The sequence below is a fragment of the Scyliorhinus canicula genome, chromosome 1 (genome assembly GCF_902713615.1).
Source record: "Scyliorhinus canicula chromosome 1, sScyCan1.1, whole genome shotgun sequence".
In the NCBI taxonomy this organism is placed as follows: Eukaryota; Metazoa; Chordata; class Chondrichthyes; order Carcharhiniformes; family Scyliorhinidae; genus Scyliorhinus; species Scyliorhinus canicula.
The window spans coordinates 187,716,722-187,735,282 of record NC_052146.1 but is presented as its reverse complement, the minus strand read 5'-3'; the positions used below and the strand labels follow the sequence as shown (position 1 = coordinate 187,735,282).

Genomic DNA, 18,561 nt, shown 5'->3' with positions numbered 1-18,561 from the left:
CAGCGGGGTCTTTCCATTCGGCCAATGCCGATGCCAGTTTGCGTTGCTCACCCGTCCTGCCATCAGGGAACCCCTCACTGTGGTGCCGGGGGGGGGGGGGGGGGGGGGGGGGGGGGGTTGGGGGGGGGGGGGGGGGGGGTTGGGGGGGGGAGGGGCGGTTGCCTTGCGGCTGCAAATTGAGACAGGTAGCACTCATGGTTTGGACTTGTTTGGGGACCAAAATGTTGCCTGCAGCGCACATGTACACTTTTAGTGTGAAGCACGCCAGAGGTGCCACACTGTGACAGTGTTGGCACATACAGTGCATGGCTGCATAAATATGCAGAACAGGAAGATCATGTCGTCAATCAACATCCAATAGTGATTTGATTCCGGCAGTGCTATCCTGGAGCTTACCCTCCAGCTGATGCCTCACTTAAACTTGCACAGTTGAACCTCACAGGAGGAAGGTGACCCCCCCCCCCCCCCCCCCCCCCCCCCGCCTCTCTGAGATCATCACCTGCTTAAGGATTAACTGTTGATTGATCTCCTCTGGATGTGACTTCAATTCTACAAATGTTTGGAGATTTCTGTGGTTGTTCAAAGTTGCAGAAACTTGTGAGGTGTTGTGTAGCACGTGCTAAAGGGCATGTTGCTGACTTCAAGGTTTTTGCACAAAGCAATTGCTCCCAGGCCTGCAGTCGGGTGGTCCTTCTGGGGGGGTGGGGGGGTGGGGGGGGGGGGGTTGCTGCAGGGAGGGTGGTCATGGGTGCATGAGAGAGATTAGTGTGCTGGGGATAGGGAGCGTTGCGCGGTAGGTGGGATGTTTGTGCTGCTGTTGGCCAGACCACCTCATCGGCGAACCTGGAGGCGATGATATTGTCCCGTGTGCGCCGGCCCTGGCGCACACATTGTGCAGCCTCCTGTGCCTGCCCTGGCCTCATGCCCTGCCCCATCCATCCTGGCTCTGCCCCGCATCCTCCTCATCGGATGAGGCATGGCGTTCATCCTCACCTCCGCATCTTCAGGATATCAATGCGCTGCCTGATTACGGCCCTGTTCATGGCATTGGCGTCGCTGTAGCAGGTCTCCACGTCAGTCTGTGGCCTCCAGATAGGCGTCATTAATCATGTCCACAGAGGGTAACACGGTGGCCCAGGAGCCACCCCCTCATCCCGGGTTCCACCTCGAAGGATTTGGGAACCGACGAGTGTGCCAAGATGAAGGCGTTGTGCACACTGCCTGGGTGTCGGAAGCAGAAGTACATGATGTGCATCTCGTGGTCACACATCAGCTACATGTTTATGGAGTGGTACCCTTTTCGGTTTGTGAAGACCATGTGCTGGTGCTCGTAGGGGGACAAGCGTCCCATCGATCAGCCCCTGAACCTCGGCCATCCCAGCGATGGCGTCGGATCCTGCTGCTCAGGCATCCTGGTGAGCTCGGTCGACATTGAAGCTGATATATTGTGTCGAGCTGGCATATAGGGCTCCATGAAGGCGCAGGTGCACCTGTGCACCAAGGTCTGTGATATTCCAGACAGGTCTCCACTTGAGTGCCTGGTAGGACCCCGTGGCAATAAAGTTCAGAGTGACCCGTCACCTTAACGGCCACCGGGTGCTGATGTCCTGCCCCATTCCCCATGGTTCCATCTGCACCATGATCTGCTGGATATGTCGTACGGTCCCCTGCATGCCCGGTCTGGCAGTTGCATGAATGACAGGCACTGCCGGTACACACGAGGCCTGATGCGGCACCGCCTTCCCTCGGTCAGCTCTCGATCCTCACCAGCTGGCTCTTGTTCGTCTGGGGCACGCTCCATTGCTGCAGGGTCCTCCGCGAGTAGCTCCTGCTCTTACAACCTCAGTGTGTCCACCAGGGCTGCGGTGGCAAGGCAGATGGATTTGGATTTGTTTATTGTCACGTGTACCGAGGTACAGTGAAAAGTATTTTTCTGTGAGCAGCTCAACAGATCATTAAGTAACTGAAAAGAAAAGGAAATAAAAGAAAATACATAATAGGGCAACACAAGGTACACAATGTAATCACATGAACTCTGGCCTTGGGTGAAGCAGACAGGGGTGTAGTGTTAATGAGGTCAGTCCATAAGAGGATTGTTTAGGAGTCTAGTAACAGCGGGGAAGAAGCTGTTTTTGAATCTGTTCATGCGCGTTCTCAGACTTTTGTATCTCCTGTCCAATGGAAGAAGTTGGAAGAGTGAGTAAGCGAGGTGGGAGAGTCTTTGATTATGCTGCCCATTTTCCCCAGGCAGCGGGAGGTATAGATGGAGTCAATGGATGGGAAGCAGGTTCATGTGATGGACTGGGCTGTGTTCACGACTCTCTGAAGTTTCTTGTGGTCTTGGGCCGAGCAGTTGAGGCTGTGATGCAGCCCGATAGGATGCTTTCTGTGGTGCATCTGTAAAAGTTGATATGAGTTAATGTGGACATGCCGAATTTTCTTAGTTTCCTGAGAAATATTGGCGCTGTTGTGCTTTCTTGGTGGTAGCGTCGATGTGGGTGGACAGATTTTTGGAGATGTGAGCCCCTAGGAATTTGAAGCTGCTAACCATCTCCACCTCGGCACCATTGATGCTGACAAGTATGTGTACAGTACTTTGCTTCCTGAAGTCAATGACTAGCTCTTCAGTTTTGCTGGCATTGTGGGATAGATTGTTGTCACTGCACCACTCCACTAGGTTCTCTATCTCCCTCCTGTATTCTGACTCATCGTTATTCAAGATCCGACCCACTATGGTCGTATCGTCAGCAAACTTGCAGATGGCAACTATTCCTGGTTGAATTCCGAAATCCATTGTCTGCAGGAAGTGAAAGGCTAACATGTTAGAATGGTATGTATCCCCGTGCCCAACCAGGTCCAACGGTCTACACGTGGCCACAGCCTGCACTACAGCCCCTGCCTCCACATGTCTCCTTCCCCCCTTCTCCCCCATCCTCACACCTACCCCTGGCCATTCCTCCTGACACTCTGCCCTCTGCACCACACCCCTGGCTCCAGCACCTGATCCCTGCCAGAAGGGGAACCGATAGCTGGTACTACCAATGCCAGCGGTAGGCTCTGTGACCCCCATTCGGCGCCTTCCTGTAGTAACTACTGGGAGCGTTGCCCTTGTGTGGGCCACATGATGCACTGCCAGCGTGTGATGCCTGATTGTTGGTGGGGCGGGTGCGTAGGTAAGGTGGAGCTGGGGCGAGAGAGAGTTTGGGGGTGGGATAGTGGGGTGTGTGCACCCATACAGCCGGTGTTGCTCTATGCAACCACGGGACACGGTGAGCGGTCAGTGGGGTGGCAGCTAAATGACTACATTGCAGGCCGCAGCAATGGCGGCCTGTGCCTGGATACCAGCAGCTCACGGTCATTCCTCTGTGAACAGGACCTACCTCAGCTCTCTCCCTCAGCAGCCACTGCTCCTGTTTCTTTGATTTTTTTAAACCACAAGTGAACCTTGCCATTGGTAATTCCTTAATTCCTCCCAGTGGAGGCAGAGCAACCCGGGAGCCCGGGGGAATACCATGACGGGCCTGTTAATGATATGCCAATGGCGTTTACTGTACTTGCAGCATAGAACACAGTGACACTGCTGTCGAGGGAACGGAGCACGGCATTCTGTTCGGTGCCCTGCACCGTCCTTGATTTTCAGCCGACACGCAATTCTCTACTTAATCATGAATATCATGAATAAGCCCCTGGTGTCCTGGTTTGACAAATTTATATTCTGATTAAAAGGTTTATCCAACACCTTTAAAGTTAATTCAAATTTAACTAGGAGGATTCATGGACAAAAGCTACTTCATTAGTGAGACTAAGGGAAGAAGATATCCATCAAACTGCCTTTCTGGAGCCAAATGTGAATAAATTGGCTATTCTAATGTGCGTGCTTTTTAGATAAATTCCTCACCCTTCTATTGTGTTATAAAAGATTAAATAGGGATCTACTGCTTTGCTGTCTCAGTTCCTCCCTCCATTGGAGGTGTTCGACCAGCTGAACAAAATTAGTGAATGAATGAGAATAATTATAATTATAATCGGATGATTAAAGTTCATTGTTTTCAGTGTGTGGTCGTGTGGTTTTGAAATGATGGTTGCCCCCATTGTCTTTATTTAAGATTGTCCTGAGCTTTCCTGTGCCTCCTGATGTGACAGTCTCTGCCCCTCGACTGTCCCCGGACTGCGTCAGTAAGCTTCTACCTCAATTGGTCCAAACGTGCGGCATCTTGAGCCAATTCAGATTTTTCCTCCCTGTGAGAACTCAACCAAGACGGGCAAACATTCTTCCATGAATCACTGAAACGTCAGTCAGGAGCTGGTCCCTCAGTCTAGGCTCCAGCCTTGCAGTTATCGAGCCGTGTCGATGGTCCTATTTCATTTTGGTTTGTGTTTCGTAGATTTTTCTGATTAACAGTGATTGGTATTGAGAATTTCCTCATATCCTCCAAGTTGGGATTCAAGGACAAGTTGGACACCTCCGTGACACAAAACAGAATGCATTGCAACTCAATTGCAATTTAATTAACTCTTTACTTTGTTCTTGGATTTCCTCACCAACCCCTGCTTTTATTATGAAATGATGGAACAACCCAGGAAATATGTAATTAACTGGATGCCTTGCTTTTGATTTTACACAGAGCGATTACTCGAGTGAGACAGAAAGTGAGGACAATTTCCTCATGATACCACCCAGGGACCATCTGGGTCTCAGCGTTTTCTCCATGCTCTGCTGCTTCTGGCCTTTGGGAATCGCTGCCTTCTACCTTTCGCACGAAGTAAGTAGGGGTGAGAGGTCACACACTGCTATATAAATGAAGGAAGCATCACAATTCATCCTCAAACACTGCCTGGCATTGGAATGACCATTGATAACCAGCGTTTTATTAAACGGCAGCAATTCATAGATAAAGACATAGAATTTACAGTGCAGAAGGAGGCCATTCGACCCATTGAGTCTGCACCGGCCCTTGGAAAGAGCACCCCATTTAAGCCCACACCCCCACCCGATCCCCAGAACCCAGAACACCACCTAACATTTTTTGGATACAAAGGGCAATTTAGCATGGCCAATCCGCCTAACCTGCACATCTTTGGACTGTGGGAGGAAACCAGAGTACCCGGAGGAAACCCACGCACACACGGGGAGGACGGCAGACTCCGCACAGACAGTGACCCAAGCCAAAATTAAACCTGGGACCCTGGAGCTATGAAGCAACTGTGCTACCATGCTCAATGTATTTTGTTAAGATCAAAACTAATGAAGCTGCTCCTGATCATTTTGATTTGTGAGCTAATTCCTGTCCTGGCGGGTGTGTTCCCCCCCCCCCCCCCCCCCCCCCCAGTGCCAGAGTAAGTAGTATTTCGAAGCATCCAGGGAGGAGTTTGGAAAGGATGGGGCCGTTGTGGTCACTGTTAGAACAAAGTGACGTGTAGGAACAGGAAAAAGGTCTTTCTGATGGAGCATCAGGAATTGAGAGCTAAATTAAAAAAGACATCAAGGGTAATAATCACTGGATTATTGCCCAAGTCATGGCAACAATGGCATACCAGTAGATCAGGAGAATTACTATGTGACTAAAGGGTTGCTGTGGGGAAGAGGAATTCCTTTAAGGAACCATTTAATCCCTACAGTGCAGAAGGAGGCCATTTGGCCCATCAGGCCTGTACCAACCCTCTGAAAGAGCATCCCACCCACGCCCACTCCCGCCCCCATCCCTGCAACCCCATCTAACCTGTACTAAGGGGCAATTTAGCATGGCCAATCCACTTAATCCGCACATTTTTGGACTGTGGGAGGAAACGGGAGCACCCAGGGCCCCAGTTGAACCCATGTCCCTGGTGCTGTGAGACTGCAGTGCTAACCATTGTGCTACCATGGGACATAGGCACCAATATTGTGTCAGAAAGGAATGGGCTCCCTCTGAAATGGAATGGAATCAGTGTTGTGGCAGAAAGGGTAAATAGAACATAGAACAGTACAGCACAGAACAGGCCCTTCGGCCCTCGATGTTGTGCCGAACAATGATCACCCTACTCAAACCCACGCTATACCCGTAACCCAACAACCCCCCCCCCTCCCTTAACCTTACTTTTAAGGACACTACGGGCAATTTAGCCTGGCCAATCCACCTAACCCACACATCTTTGGACTGTGGGAGGAAACCGGAGCACCCGGAGGAAACCCACGCACACACGGGGAGGACGTGCAGACTCCGCACAGACAGTGACCCAGCCAGGAACCGAACCTGCGACCCTGGAGCTGTGAAGCATTTATGCTAACCACCGTGCTACCATGCTGCCCTAAATACAGAGGTATTAAAACTATTTAAGCTGCGGGACGGATCTCCAAGAAATGGAGCAAAGTTAAACATAACTGAAACAGGAAAGGACTGCCTAAGCCAAGGGAGGATGCAAAATGGCCAGGGAAGGTAGAGTTATAGAGCAGGAGAGGAAAAGGGTTAAAAATAAAAGAGGCAGGATATTTTTTGAATGGTGAGAGACTGGAAAATGTTTCCATCCAGGAGAACTTTGTTGTTCCTGTAAGTCAATCACAGAATATCAACATGCACATGTAACAAGCAAATGGGAAGGCAAGTGTCATGTGGTGGCTTCGTGGTATCATCACTGGACAATCCTGAGACGCTGAGGTCGAATCCCACCACAGCTGAAGGTGAAATTTGAATTAGCTTTTTTTTAAAATCTGGAATAAAAAGTCGAATGATGACCAAGAAATCATTCTCGATTGTCATAAAAACCCATCTGGTTACTAATGCCTGCCATCCTTACCTGGCCTGACTCCAGACCCAAGCAATGTAGTTGACTCTCAAATGCCCATTGAAATTAATGCAGTATTAAGCCGAGACACTGGGCAGGATTCTCCGTCCCGCCGCACCCATTTTCTGGAGCCAGCTAATGGAGTTTCCTATTGTGGGCATCCTCATGTTGTCGGAAAATGCACGGGGGTGAATGCACAGCCGGCAAAATGGAGGATCCCGCCGATGGAGAATCCAGCCCACTATCTGTCCCCACAGGTGGATAGAAAAGATGCCAAGGCACAGTTTTAAAGATGAACTGGGGAGTTACCCCTGTTGTCCTGGTCGATATTTGTCCCCCAATCTACGTCAAAAACAGATTATTTGGTCATTATGACATCATGGGATTTGCTGAGTGTAAATTGGCTGTTGCGTTTCCTACATTACAACAATCACTACACTTCAAAACCACTTTGTAGGCTGAAAACTGCTTTGAGACAGCCAGTGGTTGTGGAAAGTGCTGTAGAAATATGAATCTTTCGTTCCATTTCCCTAATTTTTCTGCATCTTTTTTCCTTGTTGGGTGTGGGGTGTGGCCCCCGAATAGTCTCGGATGGTCTCCACCAGTGTGGCCTGCAGTGGTGGGCCACAATGGCTGCCCCCTTGGCCCACCACGAGGTCCAGCACGTCAGGGCCATGCTGACAAAGGTCACAAGTGATCCGCACCCATGTAATTCGTGGAGAATCACGGGAGGCCAGAGCATAGGGCACCGGATCCGTTTGCATTTTTTTACAGCCCCCGCTGGCGTGCAGCATGGACCTTGCCCACGCATCTTCCTTGTGAGAAGGTGACGTTTGCACTAAGGGGGGAGGGGGAGGGGGGGCAAGTAACAGGTTCTATAATTGTTGGGGTTTGTTTATCATGCATTTTCAAGAGTTGGTTACTGTTGGGGGTGGGTTGGGGGGTTTTGTTTGTGTTTTTTTGTATTGAAAAATTGTTGAAAATTTGCTGACTAAATTTACTTGCAAAAAAAATGTTACACTCTGTCCCTGCTTGCAGATGATTTATATAAATTGGAAACAGATGAGGTGTGTGTACTGCCCCTGCAGCACCCCGCTAGTTACAATTCACCAGAGAATGACCCATTTATCCCTACCTTCTGCTTTCTGTCAGTCAGCCAATTCTAAATCCAATCTAGTACTCTATTCCCAATCCTCTGTGATCTCACCTTCTGGATGCAGCACCTTGTCAAATGTCTTCTGGAAGTTTGGATTACCACATTCACAGGTTTCCCATTACCCACCTTGCTGCTTACATCTCAAAGAACTCAATCAAGTTTGTCAAGCATGATTTACCCTTCATAAAACCATGCTGACAATAGTGGATTGAGATTTGTCTTTCAAAATGTTCAGTCATCTCCTCCTTCATGACTGATTCCAGCAACTTCCCCACCACAGGGATCGAGCTAACCAGTCTATAGTTTCCTACTTTTTGCCTCTCTCCCTTTTTGAATAGGGGCATCACATTAGCGTGCTTCCAATCCACCAGGACATTTCCAGAATCCAGGGAATTCTGAAATATCATAACCAATGCATCCACTATCTCCACTGCCACCTCCTTTAATATCCCAGGGTACAGGCCATCCGGTCCCAGAGACTTATCTGACCTTAAACCCAGCAGTTTATGCAATACCATCTCCCGAGTGGGTTGTTACAACTTCCTCTAAATTAACTGTAGTTTTGGAAAATGTCACTTAGGATCAAGACAAGGAGAAGTTTCTTTACACAGAGGGTTGTGAACTTTTGGAATTTTCTACCCCAGAGGACTGTGGAATCTCAGTCATTGAGTATATTTAAAGAGAGATTGATAGATTTCTGATTGACAATAACATAAGAACATAAGAACTAGGAGCAGGAGTAGACCATCTGGCCCCTCGAGCCTGCTCCGCCATTCAGTGAGATCATGGCTGATCTTTTGTGGACTCAGCTCCACTTTCCGGCCCGAACACCAGAACCCTTAATCCCTTTATTCTTCAAAAAACTATCTATCTTTATCTTAAAAAACATTTAATGAAGGAGCCTGCACTGCTTCATTGGGCAAGGAATTCCATAGATTCACAACCCTTTGGGTGGAGAAGTTCCTCCTAAACTCAGTCCTAAATCTACTTCCACTTATTTTGAGGCTATGCCCCCTAGTTCTGTTTTCACCCGCCAGTGGAAACAACCTGCCCGCATCTATTCCCTTCATAATTTTATATGTTTCGATAAGATCCCCCTCATCCTTCTAAATTCCAACGAGTACAGTCCCAGTCTACTCAACCTCGCCTCGTAATCCAACCCCTTCAGCTCTGGGATTAACCTAGTGAATCTCCTCTGCACACCCTCCAGTGCCAGTACGTCCTTTCTCAAGTAAGGAGACCAAAACTGAACACAATACTCCAGGTGTGGCCTCACAGCACCTTATACAATTGCAGCATAACCTCCCTTGTCTTAAACTCCATCCCTCTAGCAATGAAGGACAAAATTCCATTTGCCTTCTTAATCAGCTGTTGCACCTGTAAACCAACTTTTTGCGACTCATGCACTAGTACACCCAGGTCTCTCTGCACAGCAGCATGTTTTAATATTTTATCATTTGAATAATAATCCCGTTTGCTGTTATTCCTACCAAAATGGATAACCTCACCTTTGTCAACATTGTTTTCCATCTGCCAGACCTTAGCCCATTCACTTAACCGATCCAAATCCATCTGCAGGCTTCCAGTATCCTCTGCACTTTTTGCTTTACCACTAATCTTAGTGTTGTCTGCAAAGTTGGACACATTGCCCTTGGTCCCCCAACTCCAAATCATCTGTATTTTAAATTCTACCATATTGTGATCGCTCCTTCCTAGAGGATCCCTAACTATGAGATCATGAATCAATCCTGTCTCATTACACAGGACAAGATCTAGGACCGCTTGTTCCCTTGTAGGTTCCATTACATACTGTTCTAGGAAACTATCGCGGATATATTCTATAAACTCCTCCTCAAGGCTGCTTTGACCGACCTGGTTAAACCAATCGACATGTAGATTAAAATCCCCCATGATAACTGCTGTACCATTTCTACATGCATCCGTTATTTCTTTGTTTATTGCTTGCCCCACCATAATGTTACTATTTGGTGGCCTATAGACTACTCCTATCAGTGACTTCTTCGCCTTACTATTCCTGATTTCCACCCAAATGGATTCAACCTTATCCTCCATAGCACCGATGTCATCCCTTACTATTGCCCGGATGTCATCCTTAAATAACAGAGCTACACCACCTCCCTTACCATCCACTCTGTCCTTCCGAATAGTTTGATACCCTCGGATATTTAACTCCCAGTTATGACCATCCTTGAACCAAGTTTCAGTAATGGCCACTAAATCATAGTCATTCACGCTGATTTGCGCCATCAACTCATTTACCTTATTCCGAATACTACGAGCATTCAGGTAAAGTACACTTATGTTGACTTTTTTACCTCTGTCTGAATCTTAACACCTCGACCCGTAACCTCTCCTAAGTTATATTTCCTCTTAACTTTTCTCCTAATTTTCCTTGTCGTTGAACCCATATCTTCATGTAACAACCTGTCGTGTCGCTTACCATTAATGTTTTTACTTTCCGTTTTATTCATTTTAGTATTACTGGGCCTATTCACTGAGCTCCCCTCAGTCACTGTACCTTGTACTGTCACCCTTTTTAATTTTGACTGTGGCTTCTCTGCCTTACACTTTCCCCCTTACTTCCTTTTGCTTCTGTCCCTGTTTTACTACCTTCCAACTTCCTGCATCGGTTCCCATCCCCCTGCCACATTAGTTTAAACCCTCCCCAACAGCTCTAGCAAACACCCCCCCTAGGACAACGGTTCCAGTCCTGCCTAGGTGCAGACCATCCGGTTTGTACTGGTCCCACCTCCCCAGAACCAGTTTCAATGCCCCAGGAATTTGAATCTCTCCCTCTTGCACCATCTCTCGAGCCATGCATTCATCCTATTTATCCTGACATTCCTACTCTGACTAGCTCGTGGCACTGGTAGCAATACTTTTTTTTTTTTTTTTTAATAAACAATTTTATTGAGGTAGTTTTTGGCTTTATAAACAGTTACAGACATCATCAGAAAGGAAGCAAAAAAGGCAAAAATGTGCAAACATCCACGTTCTTTCAATACTTCCACCGTAACATATTGCACAAGCCCGCTCCCCTCCCATCGGTACTACCCGCCATATTTTCCCTCCTACTCTACTCTAACCCCCCCCCCCCCCCCCCCCCCCCTGCTGACGCTCACTCTCCCGCAAAGAAGTCAATAAATGGTTGCCACCTCCGGGTGAACCCCTGCACAGAACCCCTCAAGGCGAACTTGATTTTTTCCATCCCCAGGAAACTCGACATGTCCGCTAGCCACCACTCCGTCTTCGGGGGCTTTGAGTCCCTCCACGCCAATAGTATTCGTCGCCGGGCTATCAGGGAAGCAAAGGCCAGCACATCGGCCTCTTTCTCCCCCTGGACGCCCGGGTCTTCCGAAACCCCAAAAATTGCCACCCCTGGGCTCATCACCACCCTTGTTTTTAGCACCTGGGACATGACCCCCGCAAATCCCTCCCAGTACCCCCTCAGCTCAGGGCATGCCCAAAACATGTGAACATGGTTCGCTGGTCCTCCCGCACACCTAGCGCATTTGTCCTCTATCCCGAAAAATTTGCTCATCCGAGCCACCGTCATATGGGCCCGGTGAACGACCTTAAATTGGATCAGCCCGAGCCTAGCACATGTCGCGGTCGAGTTTACCCTACTCAGGGCCTCTGCCCACAGCCCATCCTCCATTTCCCCGCCTAGCTCCTCCTCCCATTTAAGTTTCAGTTCCTCTGTCTGGGACCCTTCCTCCCTCATGAGCACCTTATAAATACCCGAGACTCTACCCTCCCCTTCATCCCTCCCAGAGACTATTCTGTCTAGGATCCCCATTGGCGGGAGGCGCGGGAAAGATGGGACCTGTCTACGAACAAAGTCCCGCAACTGTAGGTATCTAAAATCATTTCCCCTTACCACCCCAAATTTCTCCTCCAAGCTCCTCAAACTCGCGAAGCTCCCTTCCAGGAACATATCACCCACCCTTCCCGCCCCTGCTTGCCGCCATACTCGGAACCCCCCATCCATACTGCCGGGGGCAAACCGATGGTTGTCGCAGATTGGCGCCCAGACAGACGCCCCCATCTCCCCCACATGCCTCCTCCACTGGCCCCATATCCGCAGGGTCGCCACCACTACCGGGCTGGTGGTGTACTTGGCCGGCGGCAGCGGTAGAGGAGCCGTGACCAGGGCTTCCAAACTGGAGCCCCTGCACGAAGCCGCCTCCACCCGCTCCCAAATAGACCCCGTACCCACCATCCACTTCCTTATCATAGCGATGTTGGCCGCCCAGTAATAATTGACCAGACTCGGCAAAGCCAGCCCTCCCTCGCTGCGGTTCCTCTCCAACATCGCCTTCTTTACCCGCGGAGACTTTCCCGCCCAGACAAAGCTCATGATCAGCCCGTTAACTCTTTTGAAGAAGGACTGTGGGATAAAGATCGGGAGGCACTGAAAAATAAACAAAAATCGAGAGAGGATTGTCATCTTTACAGTCTGCACCCTCCCTGCCAGCGACAGCGGGAGTGCATCCCATCTCCGAAACTCTCCCTTCATTTGCTCCACCACCCTGGCCAAATTTAACTTATGCAGCCTGCCCCAGTCTCGTGCCACCTGGATTCCCAAATACCGGAAATTTTCCTCAACCAGCCTAAACGGTAGCCCTCTCAATCTATTCTCCTGGCCCCTTGCCTGGACCACAAACATTTCACTCTTGACCGTATTTAATTTGTATCCTGAGAACTGGCCGAACTCCCTCAGCATTCCCAGTATAGTTCCCATCCCGGCCACTGGGTCCGACACGTACAGGAGCAGGTCGTCTGCATAAAGCGAAACCCTGTGTTCAACCCCGCCCCTCACCATCCCCTTCCAACCCTCTGCGGCTCTCAGCGCCATCGCCAGCGGCTCTATGGCCAGCGCAAACAGCAGCGGGGAGAGCGGGCAGCCCTGCCTGGTCCCTCGGTACAACCTAAAGTACTCCGACACTTCTCTGTTAGTCCTGACGCTGGCCCTCGGGGCCTGATATAATAATTTGATCCAATCCACCAATCCCTCCCCGAACCCAAACCGTCCGAGCACCTCCCATAGATAGTCCCACTCTACCCGATCAAAGGCCTTCTCGGCGTCCATTGCCACCACTACCTCCACATCTCTACCCGCCGGGGGCATCATTATCACGTTGAGCAATCTCCTCAGATTGGCCGCCAGCTGCCGACCTTTAACGAACCCAGTTTGATCCTCCCCAATCACCTCCGGTACACAGTCCTCCATTCTCCCCGCCAGTACCTTTGCCAGGAGCTTGGCGTCTACATTAATCAGGGAGATTGGCCTGTAGGACCCGCACACCTCCGGGTCTTTACCCCGCTTCAATATCAGAGATATGGTGGCTTGTGACATTGTCGGCGGCAGGGTCCCTCTGTCCCTTGCCTCATTGAAAACCCTCGCCAAGACCGGGCCCACCAGCTCAGAGAACTTCCTATAAAACTCTACTGGGTATCCATCCGGCCCCGGGGACTTCCCCGATTGCATGGCCTTTAGGCCCCCCAATACCTCCTCTACTCTAATCGGGGCGCCCAGCTCTTCCACTTGCCCCCCCCCAACTGTTGGGAATGTTAACCCGTCCAGAAACCTTTTCATCCCCTCCGGTTCTTCCGGCGGCTCCGAAGTATACAGCTTACGATAGAAGTCCCGGAATACCCTATTCAATTCTGCCGGATCCTCCACTTTGCGCCCCCCCTCGTCCCTCACTCTACCTATTTCCCTGGCCGCCTCCCTCCTCCTGAGTTGCTGCGCTAACAGCCTGCTAGCCTTTTCCCCATACTCGTACACCACTCCCCTCGCCTTCCTAAGCTGTTCCACGGCCCTGCTCGTGGATAGTGCCCCCAGTTCCGCCTGTAGCCTCCGCCTTTCCCTGAGTAAAACCTCCCCCGGGGACTCCGCGTGCTCTTCATCTATCCGGCCCATTTCCCTGACCAATCTATCCATCTCTGCCCGGTCTGCCTTGGCTTTGTGGGCCCCAATTGAAATCAGCTCCCCCCGAACTACTGCCTTTAGCGCCTCCCACACGGTCGCCGCTGAGACCTCCCCAGTGTCATTCACCTGCAGGTAATTTTTTATACATTTCCGAAGCCTCTCGCAGATCCCCTCCTCCGACAGCAGTCCCACATCTAGCCTCCATTGCGGGCGTTGATAACTCGCTCCCCCGAACTGCAGGTCCACCCAATGCGGGGCATGGTCTGAAATGGTAATTGCTGAGTATTCCGTGTTCTTTACCTCCCCCATACAGTCCCTGCTTATTACAAAGAAATCTATCCTGGAATATACTTTATGGACGTGCGAGTAAAACGAGTAGCCCCTTCCTGTTGGCTGTCCCTCTCTCCAGGGGTCCACTGCCCCCATTTGCCCCATAAACCCTTTCAGCTCCCTTGCCATTGCTGAGAGTCTACCCGTTCTGGGACCCGACCGATCCAAAGTCGGGTCAAGGACCATGTTAAAGTCCCCTCCCATTATTAGCTTGCGAGAATCCAAGTCCGGGATCTTCCCCAGCACTCTTTTAATAAAGTCCACGTCATCCCAGTTCGGGGCATATATATTCACCAGCACCACCCTTCTCCCCTCCAGTCTGCCCCGTACCATCAGGTATCTGCCCCCCCTGTCTGCAGATATGCCCTCTGCCTCAAATTGCACGCGCTTGTTGATCATGATTGCCACCCCTCTGGACTTCGAGTCCAAGTCCGAGTGGAAGACCTGGCTAATCCAGCCCTTCCTTAGCCTGGTCTGGTCTGACACTTTCAGATGTGTCTCCTGCAACATAATTACGTCCGCCCTCAGGGCCCGCAAGTGCGCGAACACCCGCGCCCTCTTAACCGGCCCATTCAGTCCCTTGACGTTCCAGGTGATCAGCCTGGTCGGGGGGCACATCCCACCCCCCCCACCCCGCCGGTCAGCCATAGCTTTTCTCGGGCCGGCCCCTGGCCCGTGCGTCGCGCCATTCCTGGCCCGCCCTTCGGCTGCCTCCACCCTCGACCTCCTTTCCAGTGCCTATTTCAAGTCCCTCTCCCGTCAGCAGAACAACCCCCCCCTCCCCTAACCCCATCCCCCGATACCCCCACCCCCGCCATCTACTGGCTGTTACTTCCCCCCCCATCTGACTTCCTTGACTAGCCAATCTGCTAGCCCGGTGACTCAACACTCCGGCGCCTTCCTGTCCCATTCCCCTTGTTTCCCCGCCCTCCTCCCCACCCACTGGGGCAAGCCGGTTCCAGTGTCTTCCACGAGCTGCACAAAAAGCCCAAACAGGAAAAAATAAAAATAAAAAAAAATTTAAAAAAAACCCATAAAAAGGGAAAAAAACCACAGAAAAACGAGAAAAAGCACATAAATGTCCATGAACAAAGGAAAGAGTCTCAAATGTTCCGCTTGGCCCCTTTGGCCCAGCAAACCGTTGAGCAGCGGTCCAGGCACATTCGGCGTTCCTTCCCACAGAAATCCTCGGGCCCTAACTCGCGTCCTTGGGGCCTCCTTTCGGGACCAGCCCCAGGTCCCTCACAAAATCCATCGCTTCTTCGGGCTCGGAGAAGTAGTGGTGTTGACCCTGGTGCGTGACCCATAACCGGGCTGGGAACAGCAGACCAAACTTCACGTGCTTCTTGAACAGCACCTCCTTGACATTCTTGAAGGCTGCTCGCCGCCGAGCCACCTCCTGGCTTAGATCCTGATAAATGCGGAGAACACTGTTGTTCCACGTGCTGCTCCTGACGCTCTTTGCCCACTGCAGCACCCGCTCCTTGTCCACGAACCTGTGGAACCTAATCACCATCGGGCGGGGGGGTCCGCCCGGCCGCCCCTGCCTTGCCTGCACTCTGTGTGCCCCCTCCAGCTCCAACGGTCGTGGAAAGGCTTCGGCTCCCATCAGCTGCTTCAGCAGGTCTGCTACAAACGCTGCAGCATCAGCTCCCTCCGCCCCCTCCGGGAGGCCGACCATCCTCAGATTGTTCCTGCGGATTCTATTCTCCAGCTCCTCCACTCTGTCCAGCAGTCTTCTCTGCCGCTCTTTCAGGCCGTCCACTTCTACCGCTGCAACCGTTTGCGCATCCGCCTGCTCCTCCACCGCCTCTCCCAGCTCCTTAACTTTCACATCCTGGGCGTCCATCCTCTGGTTCAGCTGATCCACCGCTTTCTGGATTGGGTCCAAGCTGTCCCGCTTCAGCGCTTCAAAACTGGACTTCATTACCTGGAGCATGTTATCCAGCGCCAACTGGATTGCTGAGTCCGGGGTCCGTGTGTCCGCCATCTTAGGTCCCAGGTAATTTTCTTCAGGTCCTTGTCTCTGTCCCTTTTTCTCCTTCTTCTTCTGCCTTCTGGAATCCCGCTGTTCCATATGCCGCAGCCCGCTCCTCAGCGCCTTCGCTGCCGCTCCCTTTGTCCTGGAGGAAGGAAGGTCCGTGGGTCCGCCATCTTACCCTGCAGGTCAGCTTCCTCCTTGCCTCCGTCTCTCTCTCTTTCTTCCTCACCTGCTGGCCTCCCACACTTTCATTTTCTGCAGCCCGCTCTCCTCTTCTGTTCCCGGCAGCCTTTCTGCCGCCTCCGTGGTCCCGCTATCGCGGGGAAACAGCTGTTCAGTCCCGCCGGAGTGAGAGCCCACCGAATGTGCGGCTCACTCGGACATCGCCGCCACCGGAAGTCTCCACTGGTAGCAATACTGAGATTACTACCTTTGAGGTCCTACTTTTTAGTTTAACTCCTAACTCCCTGAATTCAGCTTGTAGGACCTTGTCCCATTTTTTACCTATATCGTCGGTGCCTATGTGCACCACGACAGCTGGCCTCCTTCTGCACTGTAAATTCTATGAAAAAAAATGTTTTGTTTTGAGTGATACCTTTTTACATAGATTACATAGAATTTACAGTGCAGAAGGAGGCCATTCGGCCCATCGAGCCTGCACCGGCTCCTGGAAAGAGCAGCCTACCCAAGGTCAACACCTCCACCCTATCCCCATAACTCAGTAACTCCACTCAACACTAAGGGCACTATTGGACACTAAGGGCAATTTAGCATGGCCAATCCACCTAACCAGCACATCTTTAGACTGTGGGAGGAAACCGGAGCACCCGGAGGAAACCCACGCACACACAGGGAGGATGTGCAGACTCCGCACAGACAGTGACCCAAGCCGGAATCGAACCTGGGACCCTGGAGCTGTGAAGCCATTGTGCTATCCACAATGCTACCGTGCTGCCCCCCATGCTGTCGGATGAATATTGGCTGAGACACTTGAAACAGAGGAACATGAACGACAGGTAGCTTTAGTACTGCTCTTAAATCATGCAAATTCGGTTTCTCCTCCTATTGGTCAGTTTGCAGTAGGAAGGGGTCACCTCCACCAATGTGACACCCTCGCCAATGGGCAATATTATCCTCACAGAGCGGTTTAGAGGGTTCAAAGACAGGTCTTCACTGACGGGACGAAGAGAGGGTCCTTAGATCTGAAGTATGGACACCCCAACCTCCTGCATATTTCGCATCGCTTTCCTTTGGCCAACATCCCGAGATGTTTTTAATTTGACGAATCTTCTATGCAGGAAACGGGTAGACACTCCCACAACTAAATAGCTCCAAGCGAAAACAGCGATTGCAGAACTCAGCAGGTTAATTGGATTGGATTGGATTGGATTTGTTTATTGTCAAGTGTACCGAGGTACAGTGAATAGTATTTTTCTGTGAACAGCTCAATAGATCATTAAGTACATGGGAAGAAAAGGGAATAAAAGAAAATACATAATAGGACAACACAAGTTATACAATGTAACTACATAAGCACTGGCATCGGATGAAGCATACAGGGGTGTAGTGTTAATGAGGTCAGTCCATAAGAGGATCATTTAGGAGTCTGGTAACAGCGGGGAAGAAGCTGTTTTTGAGTCTGTTAGTGTGTGTTCTCAGACTTTTGTATCTCCTGCCCGATGGAAGAAGTTGGAAGAGTGAGTAAGCCGGGAGGGAGGGGTCTATGATTATGCTGCCTGCTTTCCCCAGGCAGCGGGAGGTGTAAATAGAGTCAATGAATGGAAGGTTCATGTGATGGACTGGGCGGTGTTCACGACTCTCTGAAGTTTCTTGCGGTCCTGGGCCAAGCAGTTTCCATACCAGGCTGTGATGCAGCCCGATAGGATGCTTTCTATAGTGCATCTGTAAAAGTTGGTAAGGGTTAATATGGACATGCTGAATTTCCTCTGTCTCCTGAGGAAGTAGAGGCGCTGTTGTGCTTTCTTGGTGGTAGCATCGACGTGGGTGGACCAGGACAGATTTTTGAAGATGTGCACCCCTAGGAATTTGAAACTGCTAACCATCTCCACCTCGGCCCCGTTGATGCTGACAGGGGTGTGTACAGTTCTTTGCTTCCTGAAGTCAATCACCAGCTCTTTAGTTTTGCTGGCATTGAGGGAGACATTGTTGTCACTGCACCACTCCACTAGGTTCTCTAACTCCCTCCTGTATTCGGATTCGTCGTTATTGGAGGTCCGGCCCACTATGGTCGTATCATCAGCAAACTTGCAGAGTTGGAACCAAATTTTGCCACGCTGTCTTGTGTGTACAGGGAGTAGAGTAGGGGGCTAAGTACGCAGCCTTGCAGGGCCCCTGTATTGAGGACTATTGTGGAGG

The 18,561-nt window shown here is 50.8% G+C and overlaps 1 protein-coding gene across 4 annotated transcripts in view; it reads left to right on the top strand.

Moving 5' to 3' along the window:
• The window catches only part of LOC119970386 (synapse differentiation-inducing gene protein 1-like), a 105,258-nt gene that overhangs the window by 56,308 nt on the left and 30,389 nt on the right, over positions 1-18,561 (top strand). For all 4 annotated transcript variants that reach the window (XM_038804929.1, XM_038804936.1, XM_038804955.1 and 1 more), the window contains exon 3: positions 4,626-4,763. In XM_038804929.1, the coding sequence (XP_038660857.1) occupies positions 4,626-4,763 (138 nt within the window). The remainder of the gene's footprint in view (positions 1-4,625; positions 4,764-18,561) is intronic.